The sequence below is a fragment of the Mycosarcoma maydis genome, chromosome 18, assembly GCF_000328475.2.
Source record: "Mycosarcoma maydis chromosome 18, whole genome shotgun sequence".
In the NCBI taxonomy this organism is placed as follows: Eukaryota; Fungi; Basidiomycota; class Ustilaginomycetes; order Ustilaginales; genus Mycosarcoma; species Mycosarcoma maydis.
This window is the reverse complement of record NC_026495.1, coordinates 443,003-464,157: the sequence shown is the minus strand read 5'-3', so window position 1 is coordinate 464,157 and position 21,155 is coordinate 443,003. Positions and strand designations below refer to the sequence as shown.

At 54.9% G+C, this 21,155-nt stretch overlaps 7 protein-coding genes across 7 annotated transcripts; 3 read left to right on the top strand and 4 right to left on the bottom strand.

Moving 5' to 3' along the window:
- Window positions 1–1,023: 1,023 nt before the first annotated feature.
- On the bottom strand, window positions 1,024–2,040 carry UMAG_05583 (uncharacterized protein; the record flags this gene model as incomplete). The annotated part of the gene is made up of 1 exon (XM_011393584.1): window positions 1,024–2,040. The coding sequence occupies one exon, from the start codon at window positions 2,038–2,040 to the stop codon at window positions 1,024–1,026; it is 1,017 nt and encodes a 338-aa protein (XP_011391886.1).
- Window positions 2,041–2,718: 678 nt separating this feature from the next.
- Window positions 2,719–3,804, bottom strand: UMAG_11177 (putative F-actin-capping protein subunit beta; the record flags this gene model as incomplete). Its single annotated transcript, XM_011393642.1, has 2 exons — window positions 2,719–3,191; window positions 3,309–3,804. 2 exons carry the CDS (start codon window positions 3,802–3,804, stop codon window positions 2,719–2,721), a joined length of 969 nt encoding a protein of 322 aa, XP_011391944.1.
- Window positions 3,805–5,139: 1,335 nt separating this feature from the next.
- On the top strand, window positions 5,140–6,593 carry UMAG_05581 (putative bifunctional cysteine synthase/O-acetylhomoserine aminocarboxypropyltransferase; the record flags this gene model as incomplete). The annotated part of the gene is made up of 2 exons (XM_011393583.1): window positions 5,140–5,309; window positions 5,408–6,593. The coding sequence occupies 2 exons, from the start codon at window positions 5,140–5,142 to the stop codon at window positions 6,591–6,593; spliced, it is 1,356 nt and encodes a 451-aa protein (XP_011391885.1).
- Window positions 6,594–8,022: 1,429 nt separating this feature from the next.
- UMAG_05580 (putative ADP-ribosylation factor 6) lies at window positions 8,023–8,571 on the top strand (the record flags this gene model as incomplete). The annotated part of the gene is made up of 1 exon (XM_011393582.1): window positions 8,023–8,571. The coding sequence occupies one exon, from the start codon at window positions 8,023–8,025 to the stop codon at window positions 8,569–8,571; it is 549 nt and encodes a 182-aa protein (XP_011391884.1).
- Window positions 8,572–8,965: 394 nt separating this feature from the next.
- UMAG_05579 (uncharacterized protein) lies at window positions 8,966–11,365 on the bottom strand (the record flags this gene model as incomplete). The annotated part of the gene is made up of 1 exon (XM_011393581.1): window positions 8,966–11,365. The coding sequence occupies one exon, from the start codon at window positions 11,363–11,365 to the stop codon at window positions 8,966–8,968; it is 2,400 nt and encodes a 799-aa protein (XP_011391883.1).
- Window positions 11,366–13,042: 1,677 nt separating this feature from the next.
- Window positions 13,043–14,508, top strand: UMAG_11176 (uncharacterized protein; the record flags this gene model as incomplete). The annotated part of the gene is made up of 2 exons (XM_011393641.1): window positions 13,043–13,100; window positions 13,205–14,508. The coding sequence occupies 2 exons, from the start codon at window positions 13,043–13,045 to the stop codon at window positions 14,506–14,508; spliced, it is 1,362 nt and encodes a 453-aa protein (XP_011391943.1).
- A 473-nt stretch (window positions 14,509–14,981) lies between these two features.
- UMAG_05577 (DNA-binding E3 ubiquitin-protein ligase SNT2) lies at window positions 14,982–18,674 on the bottom strand (the record flags this gene model as incomplete). Its single annotated transcript, XM_011393580.1, has 1 exon — window positions 14,982–18,674. One exon carries the CDS (start codon window positions 18,672–18,674, stop codon window positions 14,982–14,984), a length of 3,693 nt encoding a protein of 1,230 aa, XP_011391882.1.
- Window positions 18,675–21,155: the final 2,481 nt, after the last annotated feature.

Sequence of the window (21,155 nt, the reverse complement as noted above, 5' to 3'; positions counted from 1 at the left end):
CAGCAGATCTGGACTCGAGACTGCTGTCTTGCAATTGCACAGAAAGTCGGGCCAGCCCGTTGTCTGACATCGGGATCTCTGCAAAGCACGTTGCAGATCTCTGTTGTGCTCGCCCACCTCGTCGAACGGCCCTCATCCCTGCGATCAACAGGGTAAAATTCATTTCCTTGTCTATCATCTCTCGATCGCTGTGTTGGGCACAAACCAAACTTCCAACAGATGATTTCTGATGATTTCGAACCAACGAGCAACGTGTCGTTTGTCGTTTTTTACTAGCGATAAAACTTAATCAAGTTGTCGACACAAGTCAATCGATGATATTCACTAATTCTCTTGACATGCGCCATGCGCCGGAAGCTGCTCGGTCCGCTCTCGCCAGGGTTGGATCCTCAACATTTAACTGTGTTACCCGTTTTGCCCGTCCTCGATGCTTCTCTCTTTGTGTACAGTCTTGAGTCGCGAGTGTCTATCTTGCCCGTGTCCCGGAATTGGCCGTTCTAGCACAATGAGCATCACCGGTTGGCACGGAATCGGCGACTCATCCCTCTGCTTGCCTTCAACCCGCGGCGCCCATCTGTTCCACCCAATCCTAAACGCTCTGCCAGAATCGATACATGCAACGAATCCACCGCATCGTGAGACAGTCCACACCCCACACGAACGTTAGCCACTCTGCTTCGCCTGTTTCTCCCGCCCTCTCATGCGCCTTCGCACCCTTTTAATGACCATCGGCACCTCACAAGCGTACCCACCGTTGGTCTGTAACACTCACGTCGAGACAACCAAAACAGCAGAGCGTAACGTTAGACAACGCAGGTCACAACTTGAACATCCCCTCACCTCGGCGGCATTCTCGTTTGTCTTCACTCGCCCATCGTTGTGCCATATCATGGTATCTTCGCATTCGTTCGCTCGTGTATAGGTATGGGAAGTAATATGGCGATCCGTGCAGTGCAAGACGAGACTCGATGCAAAACTGAGATGTGGCGTTGATCAGACTACGTCCTGTATCATCGACTAGCCTCAAAGAGATCGCACTCTCCCTTCTCCCGGAGCAGAGCTTTCTTCGTCCGAGCCAGGCTCGCTTAGTTCGGCCCAGCTCTCCTGACCGTCGCTGTTCACCGAGATCGCGTCATTGACGCGCACAGCAACAGGCTCACTGCCGCTCGAAATGGTTGGACTGGGTGGCGCATCTACATGGCTCCACCTACCTTGCGAATCGGCGGTATCGCTCAGCACTTCAAAGTCCGGTTCGCTCTCTGTGCGTCCCGATCCAGATCCGCTAGAGAGATCCTCTTGGCCAAATGCTTGAAGAGCTCGATTTGAGCGATATGGAGAGTCAGATGAGTGTGATGCATTGCTGCTGTGCGAATCGATGCCCAGGTCGTGGAAGGAACTTTGCTGATCCGAGAGTGTCTGTGAGAGTCCATTGGTGTCCAGGATCACATGTCCTTCGTCCGTCACATCTTGCAATGATTGCGTTAAGTCTCCGTTCGTCTCGACGTTGGGCCTCTCGTTAGCACACTTGGTGGTTCGATCGCTGAACGCAGCGTGCCATGACGAAGCCGTGCCATCGGTAACATCAGTAAATGGATCGATCGTTGACGGATTTCGCCTCCTCAGTCCTCCTTCCTGCTGGCGCGTCATGTTCGCGAGATCTTGGGTCATCGATTCCTGCAGTCGATCGCGGTAGAACGAAGCCTGACGCTCATGCATCTCGAATTCGTGCTGTGCGCTCTCGCTGCTCGCTTCCTCACCAACACCCTTGCGAAAGTCGTCAAGCTCGCCGTCGCTCAGTCGGCGTTGCGAGCCGTCGTTCCTGCGTCGATGATCGTCTCGAAGTGTTTGTAGGCCGTTAGAAATCTCGTTGACTGCTAGCTCAACTTCTCGACGAAGTTTGAGAAACTCGCTGCGTACGCCTTCGCCAAAGCCGTGTGGCCAATTCTCGTCACGCCAGGGTCGGAAGACGGCTAGCTCGAAGGCCACCGCCGCACCAACACCTGCAGTCGCAGCCGCTGTTACAATCAAAGGGTGGACCATCGTAGGTGCAGGAGAGTGTGTGAAGGAAAAAGTTTTACGGCTGTCGACTGACGTAGATGAAAGCGAGATGGTGTGACTTGGCAGGCCGACGCTTAGCCAGCTGATTTGCGAACTTTCCGCACCATGAAAAGTCTTGCGCAGCGATCTGTCTCGTTTTCTATGCTTGTACTGATGTTAAAGAGGCGATCTTAAAAGCAGGAGGGTGGTGGTAACGGACCAAGCTCAGTTGTTCCCCATCGAGAGCTGAGCGCAGAGAAAGCTAACTTTAGGATGTGCGCAACTCAGCGCACAAGAGGCGGTGCACAAGAGTGGAGCTGCTGAGACTTTTTTTGGGGGGCCTTAGAGTGCGAACCCTGCATTTCGCTGCAGCGTGCATGGGCCGTTTCAAAGGTGAAATGTGAACACGGAACCGTGAACGTGGAAATCTGTGAATGTGAAAAACTGACAAGAATGTTAAGCCCAAAATAGGACGGGGCCCTAGCAACGCTATGGAGCGCCATATAGCTCTCTCTGACCACAGACGAACAGAATCTCTTCGCGCGGCATAGTTGCTGTGAGCGTGCAACTGACTCTGAAGAAGTCTCACTATCAACCTGATAGAAGGTGCTCTGCGTGCAAGGCAAATACAACTGAATTGCATTGCATTGCGCGGCACGTGGCCACTCGCGACTAACTAGGCTACTTCTTCCACAATCCCATGAGCTCCTTCTGCAGATCTCTCGCCCTGCGTTCCTTTTCCAAGCTCTGTGTACTTCGCAAGTGACTAACTACGTCCCTCGTCTTGCCAAAGTATACCTCTTGTAGCTGATTGCGCATTTTAGCTTCCATATCCTCGATCATTCTACCAACGTTGGAAACGTGCGAGACAAAGTCCGGTAGCGCATAGTCGGCTTCTGATTGACGCGTGAGACTGCCTGCAATCTCGACGGTGCCCACTTTGGCAGAGGAAGATTGAATATCAGTTGGTTCTTCGGTGCTTTCGTCACGACGGATGAGGCTGAGCATGACGGTGGATGTGAGCTTGTAACTTGCGCTTATGCCGGTGCCGGAGGAAGAGGATTTGGAGCCGCCGCTGGCCCGTTCAGTTGCCTCAAAGACGTGAATGGAGTCCCATGCACCAGAAATACCGTTTCCGCGGTCCTGACCGATGGCTATTGTGAGACGTGGGCGGAACAGGGCAGCAGAAGAGACATGTTGCTGGTCAGTGGCTCTAATCTGGATTTGTGAAAGTTGAACTGTTGCACATGGCTGGCAAGAGCAATACTTACTCTTCTTGAGTAGAACAACGCCAGCAAAAGCGGATGGTGCATGTATGCCACCGACCGTAGCGCCCGGAAGCGAGCTCGGATCGCTGTCGAGATCCCAGAGATATACACTCGAGAGCGCATTGTCATAGTAAAGACGTGCATATGTTTCGAAGGCGTCGTTGGCTTTCAGCTCGAGTGATCTGAGAGGTGCACTAGGTCTCGTCCCTGACTCTCCATCAACGGTGTCATCTGCACCCGGTGGAATGGGAGGGTGGTAAGTGTCTGAGATCCACGACCGCCAGCTGTTTCCATCCTTATTGTAGTCGCAGCACAAAAACTCTCGACTTGCGCCTTGTTTGGACTCGTCGAGCTTGACCTTGAGCGGCTGGTCGACCGAAGAGTAGAGATCGTCGGCGTAGGAAGGGATCAGCTTGACGATCGACTCCAGATTTTGCTCCACTTTGGAAGGCGGCAAGCGACGCAGCAGGTCGAGTGAGAGATCGAGAGGGTCGGTCATGATCAGTGTACAGCTGGCCGTCGGTGCTGATGACCACAGCTCAAGATACCAAGTAAATGAATGCCTGTCGACGGACAAGCTCGTAAGAAGGTCGCTTGATCGGCGTGGTTGCAGTGACGACAGGAAACTTGTAAGGCGCTTGAAGCACAAACACGAAACTGTGTTGCGTGAGTTGCTGTCATCAAAAGCGGACCGTGCGAGAACAAATCGTGAATAGACACGAGACGCTCGTGACTCTCGCCGATCTAGTTTCTGAAAATAGATGGAAGCTGCCAACCTAACATTCCATGTAATTTTTGTGGCTGACAGTAGTTGTTAGGCCCTGGAATATCACAAAATCGATCATTATTCATTTACGATTCGTGATTAATATTCGTGATTCGTGATTTGCGATTCGTGATTTACGATTCACGATTCACAATTGAATAAAGTCGTGTCACGTCGGCCCAAACACGGTGCCGCTGCATTCATGCGTGTTCAGGTCGGATGAGCCAAGCACGTCATTCAACGACTTTATGGTGTTTACTCGAGCACGCTGCAGCCATGCCTCTATGAGATTCACGATTTGCCATTCGTGATTCCCCCGCTCTATGCGAACCCTGACAGGAAACATCAGCACAGACCAATTTCAAGAAGATCTATCTGCTCACAGACCAATACGCTCATGTACTCATAGGGCGGCAGTCTGGCGCTGTTGTGTTTCGCTTCTAGCTATCCACCCGAGGTGTGCGCCGTATAAGATCTGCAATACAGTGTGTATGGAAGGCTGATGGAATCGGATTACATCAAGATGTCTGGTATACAGCTACAGCGTGACGTTGTGCGGGGTCCGGCTTTGCATTCAAGCAATAAAAAAGGAGATTGAACTGCAAGCACAACGAGGTCAAGAACACAAAGTGAGTTGAGATGCAGCTCTGAGCACGCCACAAGAATAGCGTCCTTAGACTTTTTCTAAAAACTTGACCCAGTCCTCTGCGTGCGGTGACTCCTTCGGCAGAGCAAGAAGAGGGCAAGCACGTTGCCCCATCGTCTGCTCTATCGGAGGATGTAGCACAACGGCGCTCTGCCGCCCGTGCCAGACAATCAACTCTCTTCGTGATAGGCTCGAGCGAGGGAAGAGACGAAAAAAGGTCACCGAGAGCGCAGTTGAAAAGTCCTCTTGGCAGGTGGAAGAAACGTGTTCCATATCCTTGGTCCCCATGCCCCGTTTGCGTCGCTTCCCAGACCAATAAATAGATTGAGTCTGCTGCACAGTCGTCATCTCAAGCGCTTCCACCATCTCTGTTTGCTCTTCCTTCCTCCCCATACTTTCGCAGAAGAACACGTTTGTCCAAAATGGCTTCCAACTTTGCTTCTAACTTTGATACCCTCCAGTTGCACGCCGGCCAGGAGGTGGACCCTGCCACCAACGCTCTTGCTGTGCCCATCTACGCCAACAGTTCGTTCGCCTTCAATGACTCGGCTCACGGTGCTGATCTCTTCGGCCTGCGCAAGTTCGGCAACATGTGAGTGCTCCTTGTTGCGACTTGGTCGCGCTCGTGACAAGCGGATGAACGATACTGACTCGAAAGTGCCTTGTCTCTCGAAACGTGTGCGATCGTAGTTACTCGCGTCTTATGAACCCCACCAACGATGTCTTTGAGAAGCGTATCGCTGCTCTCGAGGGAGGCGCTGCTGCTCTTGCCACCTCGTCCGGTCAGGCTGCTCAAGGTATGGTTGTCATGGGACTCTGCGGTTCCGGCGACAACATTGTTTCCTCGTCTTACCTGTACGGTGGTACATACAACGCTTGGGCCAACCTTTTCCCGCGTCTCGGCATTACGACAAAGTTTGTCAAGTCCGAATCACCGGAAGCCTACGCTGCCGCCATCGACGCCAAGACCAAGGCGATCTACATTGAGTCGATCGCCAACCCCAAGTACATTGTGCACGACATTGCTGCGCTTGCCAAGGTAGCGCACGACCACGGTATTCCTCTGATCGTAGACAACACGTTCGGTGCTGGTGGATACCTCGTCCGACCGATCGAGCACGGTGCGGATGTGGTTGTGCACTCAGCAACCAAGTGGATCGGTGGTCACGGTACCACCATCGGTGGTGTTATCATCGACAGCGGAAAGTTTGACTGGAGCAAGAGTGGCAAGTTTCCGCAGTTCACCGAGCCTTCGGCGGGCTACCACGGACTCAAGTTCTGGGACACGTTCGGGCCTATCACTTTCGCTATTTACCTGCGTGTTGTCATCCTTCGTGACCTGGGTCCGTGCCAGAACCCGTTCGGTTCGTTCTTGCTGCTCCAAGGTCTCGAGACGCTCTCGCTGCGTGTTGGCCGTATTGTCGAGAACGCGCTTGCGCTGGCTCAGTGGCTCGAGGCTCACCCTCAGGTCTCGTGGGTCTCGTACCCTGGTCTCAAGAGCCACCCTTCGCACGAGATTGCCAAAAAGTACCTGCAGCGCGGTTTCGGTGGTGTGCTCTCGTTTGGCATCAAGGGCGACGCTGCCACCGGTTCGGCTTTTGTCGACAGCTTGAAGCTCGCCACCAACTTGGCCAACGTGGGTGATGCCAAGACTCTCATCATCCACCCGGCCAGCACTACGCACCAGCAGCTTTCGGACGAGGACCAGTTGAGCTCGGGTGTCACCAAGGACCTGATCCGTGTCAGCGTCGGTTACGAGTGGATCGAGGATATCAAGGCCGACTTTGCGCAGGCTTTCGAAAAGACCTCGGGTGTCAAGGGTAACGTTGCATCGGGACAGACTGGCCCCGCTCCCGGTCTCTCTGGATCGGTGTAAGCTGTTTGATCGGAAACAAAAGCAACCACCAGAACAAAGAACCCTTTCCCCTTTTTCGACAGAGCTTCTCAACAAGCTCGAGTCCCGAGTTGCCGAGATCTTGTCGCCAGTCAATCGCATGTATACCTCTCGAGAATTCCATATGCTGTACTACAACCACACACCTACCCGCCTGTTTGTGTATCAAGCTTGCAGGTCGCGATTTTATATGAATCACGAATAGAATTTCTCGCCGATTTTTCTGTGATTTCTTGGTTATTCCCCTTTTTGTTTTTTCCCGTTTTTTCCTTCACTGCTTGGTCGATTCTTTGCTGCCAAGAGTAAGCTTGGCCAGCATAGACAGTCACGCGTCTAGACCCCATTCCGTGACTAACTTAACGTAACTCATACTTACTCCCAGATTGCATATTGGCAATTTCGAACGACTGATAACCCTGATCAACAGTCACGAGTCACGAGTCACGAGTCACGAGTGTTACACTAGTTGCTGGTGCGCGACGCTTTGGGTTCGCAAAGCTGGCTGGGGCTCGCTTAGCACAAGTCGGATGGGTTGTGTGGCTGTGTGTTGCTGGATGGTGAGCTGGTTGGCTGTTTTGTTCGAATCGTGAATGGACCGAAATGACAGCCACCAGTGAGCTGCGCGTTGAACGTCAAGTTGTGTGTTGTTGAGACCCATCTGGCAACCATGAATTGCTAAGGCTCTCACGCCCCTGTCTCGTGTTTTCTTTTTCTTTTTCTCCTTTTCTTTCTTTCTTTTTTGTTTTGTTTTGTTTTGGTTTTGGCGATTAATGATTGGGTTCACAGTCACGAGTGCACAGTCACATTGGTGATTCACATTCGTCGCGTGTGGGATCGGCACGCACGCACGCTCGCCCAACAGAAACACATATGCTTGAATGATCTCGACATGCAAATCATCCCGCGCTCGCTCTTGTTCTTGCCATCCATCAACCCCTCAACATCGCACGTTTGGTTCTGATCCGCAATTTGCAAGCACAAGAGATCACTGATCGGCCCCTGATACATGGCTCGTTTATCGACATCCCAACTCAGTGCTACTCGATACATTTCCTCACGTCGTCAATCGAACTGATCAAAACGTCGCAGACAGTTTGTCATCTGCCCACGCTTGGTGTGCTGCTCATATTCCAGGCACGTGCAGTGTCGACTTCTACGGACCATACCACACCTCTCGATACCCGATTGTTCGCGCAAACACTGACCTACTATTGCTCGTCTTGGACTGCATCAGATACCCACGCCACATACTCTCTAGCATAGCAGACACTCACCAGCTCGGGCTCGGCTAGCATCGTACGTCATCTGCACACGCCTGTTGAGCATACGCCACTACATTGTGCCTGTGCGTATTTGAGCCGCTGTTCTCTTTGCGCACCACCGGATCAGCTCCGCGACCAAATTCGCCAAGATGGGTTCCAGCCTGTCGCGAGCCATGGGCAAGATCTTTGGCAACAAAGAAATGCGCATCCTCATGCTCGGACTCGACGCCGCGGGCAAAACTACGATCCTGTACAAGCTCAAACTGAATCAATCCGTCACCACGATCCCCACGGTCGGCTTCAACGTCGAGACGGTACAATACAAAAACGTCAAGTTCAACGTATGGGACGTGGGAGGGCAGGACAAGATCCGTCCGCTTTGGAGGCACTACTACACGGGAACGCAAGGCTTGGTATTTGTGGTCGACAGTCAGGATCGCGATCGGATCGATGAGGCGAGACAGGAGCTGCATCGCATCATCGGAGATCGAGAGATGCGCGATTGCTTGTTGTTGGTATTTGCCAACAAGCAGGATTTACCCGGTGCTATGAGTCCGGCTGAAGTCACCGAGAAGCTCGGCTTGCATAGAATGAGGGATCGAAGCTGGTTCGTTCATCCTAGTTGCGCAACCAGCGGCGAGGGGCTCTACGAAGGCTTGAGTTGGCTCTCCCAAAACGTATCTACAACAAAGAGCTGATCACATCACCACCTCGCGCCTCGCACACCGCGCACCGCTCCCAGCTCTTCCTCTCTTCCCCCCTCGTCCCCCTCCCATCCTCCTATCCCGCCTTCCGATCTCTCCTCGTTTCTGCTCAACTAATATCAATACCCTCTCTCTCATCCACGCTGTGCTCCTCTGTGTGTGCCTCACTATCTCATTCCGTCCTCTGAATCCCCGGCATCTGCGATTCACTTGCTCCCCCGCACATCCACTCTAACACCCCTTCCTCCACTCACGACTTCAGATCGTCACATGCCAAACATCTCGAACACACAAATCATGTCAGCAAACACGTATAGCCAAACCGGAACGCCGACAGAGAAAGTAATTGAGACGATGCGATTGCAAGATTCCACAAGTATACAACGACTCAAGTGCGGCTAGAAGAAGAGCTGCTGACATTCGATGAGCTAGACCCTCTGGATCCACTCGCTGCTCTCCTCCCCGAAGCGCTTCTACCGTTGCTGCTGTTCCTACTGCTGTTGGTCCGACTGCTGGAGCTGCTACTGGCACTGGCGCTGGTGCCACCCAAACCCAACCAACTTACCCAGCCCTGCAAGCTGTAATCCGCTGCTGCATTGCCGTTGACAGCAGCGCTTCGGCTGTTGCGCGCCGTGTTTTGCCTCAGCATCCTCTCGTACTCGGCCTCGGACAAGCCACCGCCATGGCCGCTGCCGTAACTACCATATCCACGTCCACCCATGTTCGGAGATGGCTGCGGTGAGGGATTGTTACGATTGATAGGCTGCAAAAGTCCACGATCACTCAACATGCCCAGCACAGCGTTGGCCAGCTGATGCGTTCGGCCAGAACCGCGACGTGCTTGGTGATGAAAGGCAGAAGTACCGCCCAGCGCGCCGTGCTCGACCGCCGTGGCGTACGAAGGCGGAGAATGGTTCGATGTGGCAGGCGGCGGTAGCGCATCTGCGGGCGACGGCGGTGACGTAGGAAAGTACGAGTCTTCTACCGCACCAGCATGTCCGCTGCCCGCTCGTGTAGATGCATCTGACAGCGAGTGGAGCGAAATGTCGAGACGATGCGGCGTTGGCGGATTGGGTGGACTACCGTCGGATGAGTCATCTTGCTCCAATGGTCTACTTGTGGGACGCGGCGCATCGAGAGCTGCACCGCCTGCACCGCTTACACCGTTGGGACGCAGCGAGGATGAGCGGGCTGGCGCTGGTGTGAGAGTGCTAGCGTGACTGGGCATGCGGTTGTGTGAAGGCGAAGGCGAGCGCTCCTCGTAAGGTGAGATGGGCGGAGGCGGCGAGTCGCTTCGCGGCGGAGCAGCCGTCGATGAAGAGGCTTCTCCATTTGCATCCGCCGAGCTGCCCTGTCCGCTCTCCATTAGAATCGTACCACGCTCTTGACCATAGGCGGGAGGCGGTGCGAGCGTTCCCACCATGGGTGCCAACCCCCACTTTTTGACGTTGGCCTCAATAAAGACGAAGCCAGCTTGACCAAGGTTGACGTGAATCTCACAAGCACCATCGGCTCCGACAGTCGGGAAGAGATTGTAGCGATTCAGGCCGATGAAGGCATCTTCGAGTCGCTTGCCGTTGCGGGTGAAGAAGACGGTTCCGGTTCGCGGACGGTAGCCGATGCCAATCACGTCGCCTTGACCGTAGGCGGGACCATAGGACTGTGCTGCAAAGGGATAATTGTGACATTTGAAGCCGTCACTGGAAAAGTAGCCGATCGAGTACTTGGACCAACCGGGCAAGCGAAACTGCGGGTAGGGCTTGGTGGTGAGACCGACGGCGACGTTGGTGTTGTCGGGCTTGTTGAACATCTTGACCTCCCAATAGTAGACCTCGTTGATCTTGGGCAGGGGCAGATTGCTTTGAACGCAGACACCGCCACCTTCCTGTGGAGCCATGCCTTGGCCGTCTGCGATAAAGGTAATCTCGGTTCTGGCTTCGACAAAGACGGACGGGTTGCTCTCGTAATCCGGGTCAAAGGACCAGGCACTGACGCCCTTTTCCTGGATGCTGAGGAATTGGCTGAGCGTGATGTCTGTCGACTGAGTTCCTGGTGGGTAAGCAAGGATCCATTCCTTGGCACGGCGGTAGCCGCGCTGAACGGGCTCTTGTACGGTCTCGAGCCAGCGCTGCTCGATGCCATCCAGACCTCCCGTGCCTTCAAGCTCTTCCTCCCGACCGACGTCGAGCGGGCCGTCCGAATCACCAAGCGAGATGCGAGCCCTGCGTCGAACGACGATGATGAGAATGATAAAGAGAAGAAGAAGAAAGAGCAGAGTGGAGAGGAGGATGAGGAGGGGAAGAAGGAGCGCTAGCGTGTCGTCGGTGGTATGTGGGCGCTGGTAGATAGGCTCATTTTCAGGGATGTGGATGATATCAAAAGGTTGGACAGTGGGGTTGGGATCCTGTGCATGACCGATGGATTTGAGCTGCTGATTGAAGAGGCGCTCGCCCGGCATGCCAAACGGACGCGTGAAGCGCGGTTTGGTTGCGGGGAGGATGGGATCAAAGATATGGTCGGGGTCGCGATCGTTGTCTGTAAAGGTGAGAAGGGCTTCCATATCGAGGACTGACTGACGAAAAGCGTATCGACCATCCGAGTCAGTAAGGGAGCCATCATTGGTGCTGGAGCCAGAGCCGGAGCTGGAGCCAGATTGACGCTGCAATCTTGACTTTGTTGAGGAGAAGAGCGTGTTGGAGGACGAGCGTATTGGTGAAAATGTCGAGGAGGACGAAGCGTCGTGCGCCAAGCCCGAAAGGGCCGAACCGTCTTTGCGATCGTTCTGCATGGCTCGCAAGCGTAAGAAGGCTCGCTGAACTCACAGAGACGGCAATGGGAGTGAGTGGCTGCTGTACGCTAGGCCATCAATGAGGTGCAAGCACCGCCATTCCCTCAATCTAGGTCGATGCAAGGATCCAAGATCGGCGAAAGGCAGTCGAAAAGCGAAGCGACTGAAAAAATACTTGTCAAAAGCAGTGCGGGTCGCTTTTCGGGTGTGCTCTTTGATTCAGGAGCAGGAGCAGGAGCAGTGCGATAACGAGCGGTAGCGCTGCGAAAGCGTGCCGGTGTCGAAAAGTGCGATGGCTGGCGGTGAACGCCAACGAGCGCCTTGAGAGCAGTGGCTGCGAGAGGTAAATGGAATGATAGAGCAAGGAGCAGCGATCAATCGAGGTGGTGAATCGGAGGAGAGATCGAGGGAGTCGAGGACAGATGGATGTGCGTGCCTGAACGTGGAGCGTGGAGCGGTAAAGCGGTAAGCTGCCTTTGTTTGTCTGCTAAGTTAGCCAAGCCGGGTAAGCAGCTTTTGGTGTGCGAAGGCTCTTGGCCGATAACTGTACAAGCGCAGTGCAGCGCGCTGAGTGGAGTCGGTTGGCTGAGATTCATGATTCGTGATTCGTGATTGTGATTCAATCGTGAATAAAGCTCAAGCTGAAGGCTCGAGAGCGGTCAACTAAATATTAATAAATCGTGAATCAACTCAGCAAGTCGTGAGTGTGAGTCGGAAATGAATCCCTCGAGCTGGTATTATTATTAATAATAATATTTTAAATTATTCGTGCTTGAAAATTTGTGATTCGTGATTGTTGCAAGCTCCGTGGACCAGTCACAGTCACGAGTGAGTTGCACAGCGCAACTACAGCCCACCGTGCTATGCTACTGCAGCTTTTCCCGCCTGCTCTGGGGAGTCACTTTGGGTGTACATCTTCTTTTGTGGTGCCGCTCGCACCTCTTTGCCCTTTACGAGGCTCCTGTTCGTTCTTGTCAACGCTGTAGAAACGCAGAAATGCAGCAGAAGAGCAGGGCTGTAGCCTGCAGCAATCGCATTGCGCTAGTCCTGTCCAAGTCGACTACAGTGACCACGCATCTCATCTCGAGGTGAAACGAATCACAAAGTCACAAAATATCGTGATTTTATCGCTTGGCGATCTGTCGCAATCCAATCTAAAATCTAAACAGATTGCCCGATCCAGCCTGCGGCACAGCTCGTTTCGAGATTGGCTTTATCGGGATTCGATCGTGAATCGTGAATCGTGAATCGCGCTTCCTGATTCGAGTGCAATCACGACTCGAATATCACGAATCTCGATCCGGCATCGAAACACGAAATCGCAAATGCGTGAGCCTGACTCAGCAACGCTCCTCCACCATCACCAGCCTCGCCCAGCTTGCCTCTCTACACCCTCCAGATTCTTTGCTCACATCCAGCTCGTTCGCAGTTGCACATCCTTGGCACAACAAGTCTTGAGCTTCTGTCACGCATCGCATCGCATCGCATCGCACCTATCGGTCGTCGTCTTGTGCTTCTGGCTCTCCTTGCCAATCCATCCGGCGCCAACATCCACGACGCGTCGCTCCTGTGTGCGCTGCATTCGCTGACGTATTCAACGTCACCGGCCAGCACACTCAAGCTGCAAGTCCGTGCACACATTCGGTGAGCGGTACATTCTCTCCGATCGTTTTAACCATGGACGCCAAGCCCGCTGCTCAGCAGCACCAGCAAGACGCCAACGACGATTTCAATTGTAAGCACCTGTTGGGCGTGACAGCGCATGACTAAGCAGGACCCTGTTGGTGAGCCACCCCCCACTGACATCCAACCTTGAACCTTGTTCAATTTCACCGACAGCTTCCGAGTACACGCACACCAATCTCGATCCTGCTGTCGAAACCAATGACGTCTCAGAGACCACGCCGCAAAATACAGTAGCATCGGAAGCACCACCGTCCGAAGCGGCTGTCCAGGATGCAAGCAGCCACACCGAAGCTATGAAAGCTGTGATGCAGTTGGCGCAAGCCGCGTCACAACAGCAATACGATCAGCAGCACAGCGACAGCAGCAATGCCGTCAACGATGAGCATCACCAGCATGCCAATGTCGAGAATTTGGACGTCCACAATGACGCGCTACCCGTCGCCAACTCAGACGAATCCTCCTCCCCCGAAAAGCGTGGTAGCAAGCGACGTTCTTCGTTGCAACCCACTTCTCCCACCTCGGGCCATGCAAGGAGAGCTTCGAAGTCCGCCAGAAACCAAGACGATCACGACGTTGCAACAGCAGCAGCAGCTGCTGCTGCTGCCGCGGCCGCTGCAGTGCAAGGCGATCAACACATCTCGTTCCCCGAGTCTTGGTCCAATGGAGACCTGCGTCGTGAATTTGAAAAGGTGTATCAGCAGCAACTGGTGCAAGCGCAGGCGCAGGCCAACCTTGACAACACCTTGTCTGCCAATGCCTCGACCTCTACCGCGGTAGCGCACGACGAAGCGTCGCCGAGCTCGACCTCGGGCGGTGCGACGTCGAGCTTTAAACCGACGCGTCAGCTGTCGACGTCGAAACGAGCGGCTCAGAACCGAGCGGCGCAACGCGCGTTCCGCGAACGTCGCGAAAAGTACGTCAAAGTGCTTGAAAGCAAAGCAAAGCGGCTCGAGACAGCGATCCGCGTAGCCATCGAGTGCAAACGTCGTTACGGCGAAGCGCTGCAGACCATCGACGGATTGAGGCACGACAACCATACATTGCGCGTGGCCTTATCCGCGTTGAGCGGCTCCAGCGTCGAAGGCCAGCCTGCACCTCCGACCAAGGTTGATGAGTTGCTGGCCACGTTGCCCAACATCCCGGAGTTGACCACAGAGGAAGAGGATAGAGTGTTGTCGGGCGGTGTCGACGGCACAGCTGCAGTCACTGGCGCGCAGAGTCTGGACAGCCTCAGCGCGGTCGCTGTGGCTGCGGCCGCGGCCGTCGGAGCGGACACGGCGTCGCTCAAACCCACCGATGCAGCACAGTCTCAGCGAATCCACGCCGACGTTCAGCAGGCTTGTCCGGCCAAGTCTGAAGGGCCGAGCATCGCGCTTGCACAACTACCCACTCCTCCACATCTTGCTTCTGCTCGCTCCACCAGCGTCGCGCCGACTGCATCTGCAAGTACACAATAAAGTCAGCGTGCATGTTGGCGAGCTGATCACGTTGAGCGTATCCGCTTTCAGGCGACGAGCACGGCGCGGCTTGCAGCACACCGCTGCGCGCAAGCTCAGCGCCATCAGTGCTCGCCCTAACAGTCGAGCGTACAGCGCGGATCGATCAGCGTGATGTCACCATGTCATCGTGTGGCTGATACTTTGTCGAACACGCGCAAACAGCTGGCGCTCATCAGGCGCTTCGGCGCCATCAAGCAGGTCTTCAGCGACACAGTCTCGTGATCGACAGCGGCTTCAATTGCACAACGCTGCACTACATGTAGCAGTCGGCAGTATCGTGCGTCGTCGCCTACCCCAGCGTGAACGTCCGTTGATGTCCATCGTGAATGCACGCTCTGAGACTCTGATCCTCTTTCCGACACGTGTCAACATACTCGACAGGCTGGCGCTCGGCTTGAACGTCTAGCTTCGGTGGCTATTCACGATTGTGGCTATTGTACATGGACGAACTGCGCTTGGTAGCGCGTCTGCTTGCAGAAGTTGCAGCAGACGGACGCGGTGGGCTTGGTACTCGTCGGTTGGTGCGCCAGGGTGTCGGTGGTTTCGGCTTTGACGTGCGTGTGCGTGTGCATGTGCGCGTGCGCCTGCACGCTGGTGTTGGCGTCGGCGGGCAAGGTCCACCAGAAGGGCGAGAAGAGGGTGTTGCATCCGACGCAGCTCTTACGCTTGGGCTTGGGCTCGGCGTCGCCGGATAGACTCTTGTTGGCGACAGCAGGCGTTGCGTCGGCGGCTGGCGTCCATGCGCCCAGCAAGCAATCGTACCGCTTCGCTCTCCTGAGCAGCGCATACTCGCCCGCGGAACCCTCGTTCAAACCCTTGTTTGCACGAACAAACATCTGCAGGCTCGTCAACGCCGTCTTCTGATCCACCTCGGCCAGGTCGTACAACTTTTTACTCTTTGCCACCTCCTTGTGGTCGCGACACCAAATCTGAGGCACCATATGTCCCGTTTCTCCTTTGAATGTCAGTGTCGAAATCACCTCTCTCCTCGTAGACTTGACCGGAATGATCTCGAATCCGAGTGTAAACCCTTGTTGGTTGTGCGCACAGCTCACGTGGAACGTTTTGCGACACGTCGGTTCCGAGCAGCTGACGCACGCGCCTCGCGGAGTGTTGCAGATGCAGCACAGCGATTCGTAGCGCCAGGTGGGCAGGTTACCGCATGATTCAACCATCTTGAGTCGAGCAGTGTCGGAATAGACGACTTCGGGGATGAAGACCGAGCAGAGGATGTGAGCCCAGTTGTTGCACTCTGTTGGCTTGAACGCATCCAACGCTCCCAGAGGTGCTTTGATCACATTGGGCGCAATAGCGGTTGTGGTGGATTCCTTCTTGACACCCTCCTCTGCTGCTGCAACGCTGGCACTCGCCTTGGGTCGACCCCTCGCCTTGCCCTCTCCACTCACTGCCGCCGCATGCTTGGCCGAATTCACCGCCGAATCCTGCTGTGCCGCCATCGAGCATAGAATACACCTCGGCAAGAGCGCCGCCTCTTGTGTCTGCTCGTTGTTGCACGGATCACACAACCACATGTCCATCTCGATCTCGGCATCCGTAAGACCGTAGCATCCCTGATGTACGCTCAGAGAACATTGCCTGCACTGCGCGAGCTTCTTTTTCGGCTCGATGCGCTTGCACATGACGCACTTGAGCGCTTCCGGTCGTGGCGCGGGCGGAGGAGCGATCGGAGCTGGACTGGTGGCGGGTGTGGATGCTTTACCATCGCGCGAGGTGCGAGCAAGTTTCGACGGCGGTGCGACACCGAGACCGTCTTCAGAAACGCCCGAGGCGTTGGCTGCTGCCACCACTGCCGTGTTGGACTTATTGCGCGTGTTGACTGATACCAAATCCGGGTTGAATGTTTCAGCGGCGTACTTGCGCCAATAGATACCGCAGTTGACACACAGCACGCGGTTGGCGAGCGAGGCTGGACCCTTGTACCAGATTCGACTCGAAGTGGTCGAGCACATGGCACACGACGTTGTCGCGCCCGAAGGCGCATCGTCTCCGTACACCGAGAGCGACGGTGAAACTGCACGCGAAGTGGTCGGCTTCGGCGTCGCTGGCACAGAAGCATTCGACGAAGCTCGAATAGCGCCATTCGTCTTTTCCTTCTTGGATCCAGTCGAGGCTGTCTTAAGCTGCGGCTGATGTTGTTGCTGTTGTTGCTCTTGTTGCTGTTGCTGCTGCTGCTGCTGCTGCATAGCTTCGAGGTCTGTTTTGATGCGCGCCATCTTCCATACGACAAAGTAGCGCACGATCTCGGAAACCGTTTTGGTGGGGATGAACTTTTTGAGCTGTTTCATGTCCGAATTCACCTGTGCGATACCGGACTCGAACTGCTTGGCTTCCTTTGACGTCCAGTGGTCGATTCGAAGCTGTTTGGTCGTGCTTGCCGAGATCGACATGAGCGCCTGCACCGGATCACCGTGCTTTTCGGTGAAAGTCTTGAGAGCGCGGTTCAGAAGATCGACATGGTAAGGCGGCACGCTTTTGAAGTGTGCTTGCACAGCCTGTACGTATGCATTGAGTACCTCTTCGTTCTCGGCTACGCAAGGCAAGAAGAACGGCTCGACGCTCTGATCTCCACCTCGCTCGAACTCGGGAGGCTCTGAGGGAAGCGAGACAGCCACGGCGGCAGGAGTGCTGCTACCTGTGGTGGGAGTATCGCAACGTTCGACTGCCTCGCGCTTGCGCTTAAACGGTCGGCCTTTCTTCTTGTGCGAACTACTGGCGGGAGCACCTGACTGGCCCGCGCTGACTGGAGCCGATCCGGGCGCAGCTTCTTCACTCGCTGTCACCATCGGCGCTGCTGCCTCGTCGTCCTTGAGTCTTTCTTTTGTGCGACAGTGAACGCCGATCCCTGCCTCTACTTGCTCTTCCCATGTTGGCAGCAGCGCCTGATACTTGGGTCCGAGTCGAGTAGTCGCGATAGGGTACACCGAGTCGTGTAGATCAAGCACGTCCATAGCATTGGTATGCTGGCCAAAGTAACGATACGGCCAACGGTTGAAGCAGCGTGTACCACGAATGTCGTCGCTCGTCTTGTCTGGCGCCGGCGAACCATCGGGCGTATTGCTGGCCGAAGCCATGTCGTCGGCTCTGGTTGCGGTACCTCTCCTTGTCAGTGACTGTCGACCTCGGCCACGCGGCGCGCCACGGCCTCTGTTTGCGACTGCGGTGATCTGATGCCTTGGCTGATTGGTAGCTGTAACTTCGTTAGCGCTGGAGCTGGAGGACGAGGGCATGAGCATGCCTCCGGATTGCAGTGTGAGCTCGACATCCTGTTCGTATCTGCGCGAACACGGCGCGCACGTCCAGCTATAACCTTTGGCGGGCTTGGAGAGGAGCGGTGGGTTGAGACACTTCATGTGGAAGAATTTCTTGCACGTGTCGCAGCGGACGGATTCTGGACCTGATGCCCATCGGTGGCAAACGGCGCATCCTCGAAGAGCGTCGGTGAGATCGTTGATCATTCCAGCTTCAGCGACGACAAACGAGTAGCGGGAGCGCAGTGTTGTGAGTACCTCTGGTGGTGCATTTTGAACCTTGTCGGTGGGGATGACGTCGTAGAAACGGTGGATGTAGCGATCGTAGAGTTGATAATAGTAGAAGTGGTCCTCTTTCTTCTTCCACTGGGTGACGTCGGGAGCTGTGCCGGAGCCTATCAAGTCGCGATGGCGGACCTCGCAGATGCCACGTACATTTTCCAGACTGAAGACGTCCGAGTGCATGGTGGCGACAAGCAGACGAGGGTCGTTGGTGCTGCGAAGGCTGATGTCACGCATGCGCAGAAAGACGTTGGCTCTGACCTGCAAGGTACCGGAAGAGCTTGCAAGGGCTGCTGCACCACTACGAGACGAAGAGGCGGTGACGAATTCCATGACTCTAGCGATCATGTATGGCTCGCCAGCGCCGGGTGCCCAAGCGGGAGAAAGGTAGATGTGGTCGTTGATGCCGATCATCTTTCCATCCCTTATAGCAACGCGTGTGACGGGAGCCGCCGACTTGGCTGTAGAAGTGGAGGGTGCGGAAGAATCTAGAAGCGCTTGTTGCTGCTGTTGCTGCTGAAGAGCCGATTTCGAGGCAGTCAAGCCAGTCGCAGCAAGAGAGGAGGTGGCCATGGTGTTCGAAGGCCCAGTAGCGCTGGCACTTGCAAGGTCGGAATCCAATGACATGTGCTTCAGAGACAAGGCTCGGCAGGAGAACCGAATGCAGCCTGACAAGAGGCAGAAAAGTAGCTGCTGCTGCTGTTATGAGCAAGCCAACAAGAGCCTCTCCCAGCGAGGCAAGGCCCGAGCAAGGCCGATAGCAGTCAGCCCAAGACGCTTCGGTGCTGGAGAGAATCAACGCGAGCTGTGCCAACTAAGCCGCCGAGTCAAGCCGAGGCAAGGGAGTGGAGATTAGGAACGGCGACGGCGGTGGGAGAGGAACCGCTTCGCAGGCGAAAGCACTGCACGACGGAGGGCGAAAAGAAGAAATGGAGATCGAGATAATCGTGATTGGCGCAGGGAGCTTGAATCCAGCTAGAATGGAGTGGAAAGAGAGAAAAGCGTCGTCGGAGGGGAAAACATGCAGGGCGGTTGGTCAACAACGAGGACGAGGACGAGGACGACGACGAGGACAAAGGAGATGGGGAAGGGAGGGCAAGGAAGAAAAAAAACACAGAGGGATGGTGACCAAAGGAGGGTGCAATTAGTGCAAGAAGCAGAGCGGGAGGGGGCAACGACGATGACGGGGGTTCGACAGTTGGCGCAGAGTCGCCGACGCAAATTATTCGTGGTAGGCAGATTAAGGTGGGAAGGGAAAAAATCGCCCGCAACCAACCACGCCGTCGTGACCAAAGGAATCACAGAATGGGGTCCATGAGATGAGGGTTGGAAAAATAAGCGTCAGCTCTCCATGTCACCAAGAATGCGCAGCAGAGAATACACGCGAGCTGATGGCCTGCTGCGAAGGGCAAAGGTGTACAAGAGAATGTGCGCAAGATGGATGCCCTAGACAGAGGGACGAGGCAAAGGAGGGATCACCTGGCGTAAGCTCCTAGCATTGATAGCCTGTCAACAAGGCCAAGAAAGCGGCAGCCGCAAAGGCCGTGTTCCAGAAAAAACCGAGGCAAGAGAGGACGAGCGGCGCAGGAGATGGAGGGAGAGCATCGATGGAGGTACTGAGCGCGTCATCAAGGCTGTTCCGATGGCAGGATCGGGGTAGCGCATGCTACGATGATCGAAAAGCAGAGTGGTCCCTTAGGCCTACATCATGCGCTCAGCTCGTTGTGAAGGGACATCCGGCGATCACAGCGTCCAAGATCAAGGGGCCGTCTAACTCAAGCCGATCGAGCGCATCTGGAATGGCTGATCGGGCCAAAGTATCACCACGATGCAGGATGCAGAGCAGGATCTTATTCACAGTAGAAAGAGGCGCCCCGGACAGCTCAACTGAAGGGGCTGATATCATCTCAGGCAAACAAACGGGGGAGCACAGGGACGGGCCAGGGACAGAGCGAGGGTGAAAGTGAACCGGACTTGGAAGGAAACACATACCTGTCTGTTGAAGGAAAGGTGAATGGGGGGGTAAAGATGGATGGTGAGGATGGAGTGGATGTCGATCTGGAAGCACTGGGAATGAAAGGCGAAGACGGGATGAGCGAGCGAGCGAGCGCTTCGGGCTTGGAAACGTGCTCGGGTGGGAGTGGGAGAAGGCGGAAAGGGTTGTTTGTAGAGCTTAGGCGAATGACTAGCCGACAGCGGCGACAGAGTGGGTGAACAGGATGGGTCCAAAGACTCTTGACTAGCTTAGACAAAGTCAGGGACAGAGACTTTTGCAAGTAACACGACACAGGTACGCCAAAAGCGTTTGCGCTTGTAGCCTTATTCGTGATTGACGACTCAAGATTCAAGGACGAGTTTCAAGCGTGAAGTTTGACTGATTGACACAAGACACGCAGCTTCTAAGTCAGAGAGACACAGAGACCGACGACGCACCAGTCCGAACCGCGAACCCGAGCGAAGCCAAACCAGGGTCATCAAAAAGCCATGCGCAGGCGGCAGGAATAATAATTTTGACACGCCTGCTTTCCAAATTTGCGGGCCGTTCCGATCTCGTGAGTGGGTGCACCACAAGCGTTTAGCAAACAGCAAGCAACAAGATCACGCGCAGGGCACGCCCGTACGGCATAGCCCAACTACATGATCGATGGGCCGCTCAGCTTGTTTTCGCTACCGCCAGCTCGTTGAATACATGGTGTCAATCCAGGCGTCCCAAAAGACCCTTTCAAAGGCAGATTTCAAAGCAAACGCCCAAAAAGTTCACCAGTCAACTTCATCCAGCCCGTTCTCAGCAGATCTCTCCTGGCGTACAAGCGGAGCGAGAAAGGCCACTGTATTCAGAAGCAGCCAGGACGTACCCTGATATCACTTTCAGCTCGATCTCATCGCGGCCAGATCGCTACAGAGCAGAACAGAGGGCTGCGCGTGACATGCAGAAAAACCTTGTATGCGCGTCCAATCTCTGAGCTTCCATGCTCCTTCTACCTGTGGAAGCTCAGAAGCCATACTGCTCATATACTCAATACGGAAAGGGTCTGGGACAGCAGTGACCCACAT